This window comes from Coturnix japonica, unplaced genomic scaffold, assembly GCF_001577835.2.
Source record: "Coturnix japonica isolate 7356 unplaced genomic scaffold, Coturnix japonica 2.1 chrUnrandom496, whole genome shotgun sequence".
Lineage (NCBI taxonomy): Eukaryota > Metazoa > Chordata > Aves > Galliformes > Phasianidae > Coturnix > Coturnix japonica.
Window position 1 is genome coordinate 54,515 of NW_015439888.1, and position 9,279 is coordinate 63,793.

General features: G+C 48.2%; 1 protein-coding gene and 2 non-coding genes across 3 annotated transcripts in view; 2 read left to right on the forward strand and 1 right to left on the reverse strand.

The window, feature by feature from the left end:
* Positions 1–2,922, forward strand: part of LOC107307150 (josephin-2) — a 15,406-nt gene extending 12,484 nt beyond the window's left edge. Inside the window, exons 3-4 of the mRNA XM_015850604.2 lie at positions 2,453–2,572; positions 2,908–2,922. Coding sequence (XP_015706090.1) covers positions 2,453–2,552 — 100 coding nt within the window. The 3' untranslated portion in view covers positions 2,553–2,572; positions 2,908–2,922. The remainder of the gene's footprint in view (positions 1–2,452; positions 2,573–2,907) is intronic.
* Positions 2,923–5,566: 2,644 nt separating this feature from the next.
* Positions 5,567–5,638, forward strand: TRNAE-CUC. The gene has a single exon. It is a non-coding gene; the product is annotated as a tRNA-Glu (tRNA).
* A 2,812-nt stretch (positions 5,639–8,450) lies between these two features.
* On the reverse strand, positions 8,451–8,524 carry TRNAT-AGU. The gene has a single exon. It is a non-coding gene; the product is annotated as a tRNA-Thr (tRNA).
* Between the last annotated feature and the right edge of the window lie 755 nt (positions 8,525–9,279).

Below are 9,279 nucleotides of genomic sequence, written 5' to 3' on the forward strand. Positions count from 1 at the left end.
CCCATAATGACCCCATAAGTGCCCTATAGTCTCCCATAATGACCCCATAACCCCCCATAAGGTCCCTATAACCCCCCATAGGGGCCCTATAACCCCCCATAACGACCCCATAAGTGCCATATAACCCCCCATAAGGGCCCTATAACCTCCCTATACCCCCATAATGGCTCCATAAGGGCCTTATTACCCCCATAATGACCCCATAACCCCCATAAATGCCCTATAACCCCCCATAGGGGCCCTATTACCCCCATAATGACCCTATAGCCCCCATAATGACCCCATAACCCCCCACAGGGGCCCCATAACCCACTATAGGGGCCATATAACCCCCATAATGACCCCATAACCCTCCATAAGGGCCCTATAACACCCCTATACCTCCATAATGACCCCATAGGGGCCCTATAACCCCCCATAATTGCCCTATAACCCTCTATAATGACCCCATAACCTCCCATAGGGGCCCTATAACCCCCATAATAACCCCATAACACCCATAAGGACCCCATAAGGACCCCATAACCCCCCATAATTGCCCTATAGCCCCCATAATGACTCCATAACCCCCCATAGGGGCCCCATAACCCCCCATAATGACCCCATAGGGGCCCTATATCCCCCATAGGGGCCCTATAACCCCCCATAGTGACCCCATTACCCCCCATAGGAGCCCTATAACCCCCTATAGGGGCCCTATAACCCCCCATAATGACGCCATAAGTGCCCTATAACCCCCTATAGGGGCCCTATAACCCCCCATAATGACCCCATAAGTGCCCTATAACCCCCTATAGGGGCCCTATAACTCCCCATAATGACCCCATAAGTGCCCTATAACCCCCCATAGGGCCCCTATAACCCCCATAATGACCCCATAACCCCCTATAGGGGCCCTATAACCATCCATAATGACCCCATAAGGGCCCTATAACCCCCCATAGGGGCCGTATAGCCCCCTATAGGGGCCCTATAACCCCCCATAATGACTCCATAGGGTCCCTATAACCCCTATAACCCCCCATAGGGGCCCTATAACCCCCCATAATGACCCCATAAGTGCCCTATAACCGCCCATAGGGGCCCTATAGCCCCCCATAATGACCCCATAACCCCCTATAGGGGCCCTATAACCATCCATAATGACCCCATAAGGGCCCTATACCCCCCCATAGGGGCCCTATAACCCCCATAATGACCCCATAACCCCCCATAGGGGCCCTATATCCCCCTATAATGACCCCATAGGGGCCCTATATCCCCCTATAATGACCCCATAGGGGCCCTATAACCCCCCATAGGGCCCCTATAACCCCATAATGACCCATAGACCCCCAATAGGGGCCCTTATCCCTATATGACCTAGGGCCCTATATCCCCTCTAATGACCCCATAGGCCCTATAACCCCCCATAGGGCCCCTTATACCCCCATAATCGACCCTTAGTCCCCCCATTATGGCCTGTATCCCCCGCTATAATGAACCCCATAGGGGCCTCTATAACCCCATAGGGCCTATCATGCCACGCCCCCCCCCCCCCCCCCCCCCCCCCCCCCCCCCGCCCTCCCCCGGCCCCCCTCCCCCCCTCCGCCCCCCCCCCCCCCCCCCCCCCCCCACCCCTCCCCCCCCCCCCCCACCCCCCCTCCCCCCCCCACCCCCCCCCCCCCCCCCCCCCCCCTTCCCCCCCCCCGCCCCCCCCCCCCCCCCCCCCCGCCCCCCCCCCCCCCACCCCCCCCCCCCCCCCCCCCTATTTAGGGGGCCCTCTAGCCCCCATAATGACTCATGAGGGTCCCTATAACCCTATAACCCCCATAGGGCCCTATAACCCCCATAGCGGCCCTATACACCCATAATGACCCTCTTATATCCGCCAATATGGGCCTATTAATCCTATATACACTGCCTCTTATTATGGTTCCCCTATAGGGGGTTCGTACTCCTGGGCCGGGTTCCTGATCCCATGGGTGCTGCAGTGCCTCTAATATCCCAGAATAAATGACCGCATAGGGGCCTATAACACCCCTATAAGTGGCCCCTATAACCCCATAATGACCCTATATCCCCATATGGGCCCTATTAACCCTATATCCCCTATATGTTCCCCTATAGGTCGTACCTGGCCGGGTTCCTGTCCCATGGGGACTCTCAGCTGTTCCTGGTGCTCTCCATGACCCCATAAGGGCCCTATAACCCCCATATGACCCCATAGGGGCCCCTATATCCCTTATAGCCCCTATGGTCTATAACCCCTATAGGGGCCCCTATAACCCCTATATGTTCCCCTATAGGTCGTACCTGGCCGGGTTCCTGACCCATGGGTGCTGCCAGTGCCCTATAACCCCCCATAATGACCCCATAGGGGCCCTATAACCCCCATAGGGCCCCCCATACCCCCCATCAATGACCCATAACCCCCTATATCCCCCCTATATCCCTATATGTTCCCCTATAGGTCGTACCTGGCCGGGTTCCTGTCCCATGGGGACTCTCAGCTGTTCCTGGTGGTGTCCAAGGATGTGGAGGAGGATGGAACGTGGCTGGGACCCCAATGAAACCCTATAGGATATAGGGGGTAAACCCTATACGGATATAGTTATATATGAACACCCTATAGGATATAGGGGTAACACCCTATAGAATGGAACCCTATGGACCAATAGAACCCATGGACAATAAACCCTATAGACATTGGGAACCCTATGGACAATGGGCAGACCTACTTGGGACCGCCATGAAACCTAATAGGATATAGGGAACTCCCTACTAGGATATAGGGTAACACCTATAGGATATGGAACCCTATGGACAAATAGAACCTATGGACAATAGAACCCTATGACAAAGGAACCCTATGGGACCCAATGAAACCTATAGATGATGGTACCGTCGCTATAGGGTAAATAGGAGAACACCCTATAGGAATGGGTGAAGGACCCTATAGAAATGGAAAACCTATAGACGAAAGTGGGTACCTACTATGGAGGCAATAAAACCTATGGACAAATGGAACCGCTATAGGACAAATGGAGACCCTATGGGCCCCTTATCCGGACAGCAATGGGAACCTATAGGGGATGCGCACCCTAGAGAGCCCTGAGTGGACATGAACCCTATGGACAATAGAACACCTAGTGAGCCCATACGGACACATGGGACCTATGGACAATAAAACCTATGGTAATGGGCCCTATGGACAATGGAACTATGGGACCCCAATGAAACCCTATAGGATATAGGGTCATACTCTATAGGATATAGGAGAACACCCTATAGGATATAGGGTAACACCCTAAATCAATTACCACGAATGGAACCCATATGGATTAAGAACCTATGGAACAATAAAACCTATACGACATGGAACCTATGGACAATGGAACCAATGGACGCCATGAAACCTAGTAGGATATAGGGTAACTAAGGACTATAGGGAACTATAGGACATAATAGGATATCAGGATACACCAATGACATAGAGGGGAACCCTAATGGATGATAGAACCCTATGGACAATAAAACCCTATAGACAATGGAACCCTATGGACAATGGAACCCTATGGGACCCCAATGAAACCCTATAGGATATAGGGTAACGCCCTATAGGATATAGGAGAACACCCTATGACATGAACCTAATGGACACATAGAACCTATGGACAATAAGAACCCTATAGACAATGGATCCTATGAACCTATATGCGGATGGCACACACTATAGGGGAATGGCACCCTATAGAACCTATGCACAATTGGAACCCTATAGCAATGGAACACGTATGAGGGACGCCAGTGAAACCTACTATGGATAAGGATAAACACCTAATAGAAACGGAACGCCTATGGCACAATAAACCTATGGACAATGGAACCGCCTATAGAACGCCTATGGACATGGAACCTGCTTGGACAATGGGACCCTATACGACAATGAACCCTATCGGACAATGGAACCCTATTGAACCCTATAGACAATGGAACCCTATAGGGGATGGCACCCTATAGAACCCTATGGACAATGGAACCCTATGGACAATGGAACCTCCCATGGACCCTAATAGACAAATCTGGAACCCTATGGAACCAACTGATACGCCTAATAGGATAATAGGATAATACCCTATACGAATGGAACCTATGACAATAGAACCCTATGGACAATAAAACTTATGCGACAATGGAACCCTATAGACAATGGAACCCTATGGACAATAGAACCCTATAGAACCCCATAGACAATGGAACCCTATGGAACCCCATAGACAATGGGACCCTATAGACAATGGGACCCTATAGACAATGGAACCCTATGGACAATGGACCTCTATAGAACCTACTAGACACATGGAACCCTAATGGAACTCCCATAGACAATGGGACCCTATAGACAATGGGACCCTATAGACAATGGAACCCTATGGACAATGGAACCCTATAGAACCCTATAGACAATGGAACCCTATAGGGGATGGCACCCTATAGACAATATAACCCTATAGACAATGGAACCCTATGGACAATTGAACCCAATGGAACCCTATAGACAATGGAACCCTATGGGACCCCAATGATACCCTATAGGATATAGGATAACACCCTATAGAATGGAACCCTATGGACAATAGAACCCTATGGACAATAAAACCCTATGGACAATGGAACCCTATAGACAATGGAACCCTATAGGGGATGGCACCCTATAGGAACCCTATAGACAATGGAACCCTATAGAACCCTATAGACAATGGAACCCTATGGACAATGGGACCCTATGGACAATGGGACCCTATAGATTATGGAACCCTATAGGGGATGGCACCCTATAGAACCCTATGGACAATGGAACCCTATGGAACCCTATAGACAATGGAACCCTATAGGGGATGGCACCCTATAGACAATATAACCCTATAGACAATGGAAACCTATGGACAATAGAACCCTATAGAACCCTATAGACAATGGGACCCTATGGACAATGGAACCCAATGGAACCCTATAGACAATGGAACCCTATGGACAATAGGACCCTATAGACAATGGGACCCTATGGACAATGGAACCCTATTGATCCTATACCAAACTACAGAGGAAATAAAACCCGCGTGCTGATTGGCTGCCTGCAAAGCGCGCCTTCTCTCTCAGCCAATCCCCGCGCTCCTTTCACACCCAGGGGGCGGGTCTATCCATCTGACCCCGCCCCCTTTGAATTGGGCGCTTTCAGCCAATGAGATTCACCGTATCATTCTGACCTCTTATTCTCCACCAATGGGGTTGTGGGAGGCATCAGGTTGGAAGGGAGGAGAGCTCGGCCAATCAGATCCGCCGTATGATTCTGACGTCTGATCTCCACCAATGGGGTCGTGGGAGACATCAGGTTGGAAGGGAGGAGCGGTCAGCCAATCAGATCCGCCGTATGATTCTGATGCCTCATCTCCACCAATGGGGTTGTGGGAGACATACGGTTGGGAGGGAGGAGGGCTCAGCCAATCAGATCCGCCGTATGATTCTGACGTCTGATCTCCACCAATGGGGTCGTGGGATACATCAGGTGCCCCGTTAACACGGCTCCCTGGTGGTCTAGTGGTTAGGATTCGGCGCTCTCACCGCCGCGGCCCGGGTTCGATTCCCGGTCAGGGAAGTTCATTTTTTTTGGCCTTTTTTGACCCATTTTGAGCCATTTCTTGCCTTTTTAAAAGTCATTTGGGTCCTTTTTGCTGTCGTTTTATTATTGTTTTTTTTTTAGCCTTCTGGTTTTTTCCCGATTTGGTCCGTTTTCTCCCCCATTTTCTCAGCTGAAATAGCCCCAAAACAGCCGAAATGAGCCCAAAAAGAGCCGAAATGAGCCCAAAAAGAGCCGAATTTACCCCCAAAAGACCCGAAATGAGCCCCAGAACACCCAAAAAAGCCCGAAATGAGCCCAAAAAGAGCCAAAATGACCCAAAAAACACCGGAATTTACCCCCAAAAGACTCGAAATGAGCCCCAAAAGAGCCGAAATGACCCCAAAAAGACTCGAATTTATCCCAAAATGACCCCAAAAACACCGGAATTTACCCCCAAAAGACCCAAAATGAGCCCAAAACCACCGGAATTTGCCCCAAAAACACCCCTTAAAGACCCCAAAAAGACTCAAAATGACCCCAAAAAACCGAATTTACCCCAAAAACCCCCAAACCACCCGAATTTACCCCAAAAACGACCCTAAAAAGATCCAGAATGAGCCCCAAAATAGCCAAAACGAGCCCAAAAAGACCCCAAAAATAGCCAAAATGACCCCAAAAAGACTCAAAATGAGCCAAAAACACCGGAATTTACCCCAAAAAGACTCGAATTGACCCCAAAACCACCCGAATTTACCCCCAAAACACCCCTTAAAGACCCCAAAAAGACTCAAAATGACCCCAAAAAAACCGAATTTACCCCCAAAACCCCCAAAAACACCCTAAAAACACCGGAATTTACCCCAAAAACAGCCGAAATGAGCCCAAGAAGACCCAAAAAGACCCAAAATAAACCCAAAACCACCCAGATTTACCCCAAAAACCGCCGGAATGACGCCAAAAAGACCCGAATTTACCCCCAAAACGACCCCAAAAAGACCCGAAATGAGCCCAAAAAGACCCCAAAAATAGCCAAAATGACCCAAAAATACCCCAAAAAGACCCAAAATGACCCAAAAATGACCCAAAATGACCCCAAAAAAGCCGAATTTACCCCAAAAAACGACCCCAAAAAGACCCGATTTGCCCCCAAAAAGACCCGAAATGAGCCCCAAATGACCCCAAAAATAGCCAAAATGACCCCCAAAAATACCCAAAAATGGCCAAATGACCCAACAAAAGACCCAAAAATGGCAAAATGCCCCCCAAAAAAGACCCGAACAAATGGCCCAAGAATGACCTCAAAAAGACCCAAAAATGGCCAAAATGACCAAAAAGTGACGCTCTCAAATGTGACCGCCAAAAAAGCGTAATTTACCAGCCAAAAAACCGACCAAAAGATCCAGAAGACCCCAAAAAGACCCGAAATGTAGCCGCACAAAGACCCAAAAATAGCCAAAATGACCGCTAAAAATACCCCAAAAGACCCAAAATGACCCAAAACAGACGCCAAAATGAACGCCAAAAATCCAAAGACCATGACCCCAAAACCAGATGACCGAAGAACCAAATAAGCCGAATTTTACCCAAAAACGACCTAAAAAGATCGAGAGAGCCCCAAAATGCCAAAAATGAACCCAAAAATGACAGGCCAAAAATGGCCTAAATGACGCCAAAAAAGACCCCAAAATGACCCAAAAATACCCAAAAGACCCAAAATGACGCCAAAAAAGCCGCAAAAGTGACCCCAAAAAAACCGAATTTTACCCGCAAAAAACGACCCCAAAAAGATCCAGAATGAAACCGAAAAGACCCGAAATGAGCCCCAAAAGACCCCAAAAATAGCCAAAATGAGCCAAAAAAATCACCCAAATGGCCAATTATACTGACCCAAAAAGACCCAAAAAGACCCAAAAAATACCCAAAAATACCGGCAAAATGGCCAAAATGACCAAAAATAACTCCAAAAAGACCCCAAAATGACCCCAAAAAGACCCCAAAAAGACGCAAAATGACAGAAATAGACCAAAATGACCACAAAAAAGCGAATTTTCCCCAAAACGACGCACCAAAAGATCCAGATGAAAACCGATATTACTATGTATAATATAATGTACCCAAAAGACCCAAAAATAGCCAAAATGAGGCCAAAAAATACCCCAAAATGGCCAAAATGACCCAAAAAGACCAAAATGACCAAATGACCCAAAAAAGCCGAATTTACCCAAAAAAACGAACCCCCAAAAAGACCCCGATTTGGCCAAAAAAGACCCGAATGAGCCCCAAAAGACGCCCAAAAATAGCCAAATGACCCAAAAAGACCCCAAAAAGACCCAAAATACCAAATTAATAACCCAAAATATGAACCCAAAATGACCCCAAAAAAAACCCAATTTACCACAAAAACGACCCCAAAAAGATCCAGAATGAAACCGAAAAGACCAAAATGAGCCTAAAAAGACCCCAGAATAATAGCCAAAATGACGCAAAAATTTACCAAAAAGACCCAAAATGACCCAGAAAATACCGCCAAAAGCCAAAATGACCCAAAAAAGACCAAAATGACCCCAAAAAAACCGAATTTACCCCAAAAAACGACCCAAAAAGACCCGATTTGCCCCCAAAAAGACCGAAATGAACCCAAAAAGACCCCAAAAATAGCCAAAATGACAGCCCAAAAGACCCCAAAAATGGCCAAAATGACCCAAAAAAGACCCCAAAAATGGCCAAAATGACCCAAAAAAGACCCAAAATGACCCAAAATGACCCAAAATGACCCCAAAAAAGCCAAATTTACCCCAAAAAACGACCCCAAAAAGACCCGATTTGCCCCCAAAATCCACCGCCCTTGAGGCACCGCTGGGATTCGAACCCAGGATCTCCTGTTTACTAGACAGGCGCTTTAACCAACTAAGCCACGGCGCCGCCCGCGCTGCGACGCCGCCTCCGCCGTTATCTCCTATGGGGACAACGTGAGGACGAGTTCGAATCCTGGTGGGGAAAGTGCAAAAATGGCCTGAAACAGAACGAAATGAGCCCAAAAACAGAGGCCGGATGTGACCCCAAAAATAGTCGAAATATGAGCCCAAAAATAGCGAAATGAGCCCAAAAAGAGCCGAATTGACCCCCAAACACCCAAAAATAGTCGAATGAAGCCCAAAAAATAGCGCGAAAATGAGCCCAAAAAGAGCGAATTGACCGCCGAAAACACCCCAAAAATAGTCGAAATGAGCCCAAAAATAGCCGAAATGAGCCCAAAAACACCCCTCAAAACCATCCGAATGAGCGCCCAAAAGCAGACGAAATGACTGAAAAGACCCCCAATTTAACCACCAAAATGAGCCCAAAAAGACGCCGAAATTGAGCCAAGAACACACCGAATTGACCCCCAAAAAGAACCCGATTTAACCCACCAAAAAGCCGAAATGAGCCCCAAAAACCAGCCGGAATTTACCGCCCAAAAATTACCCTTACACGAGGCTTGCTCAAAAAACCGCAAAATGACCCCAAAAACACGGGAATTGACCCCCAAAAGACCGAATTTACTCCAAAACCCTCCATAAAGACCCGAAATGAGCCCAAAAGACTAGAATGTCCCTCAAAACAGCCGAATTTACCTTCCAAAACACCCTAAATACCCCAAAGACCGCTCGTGGAATTGACCCCAAAAAGACCGAATT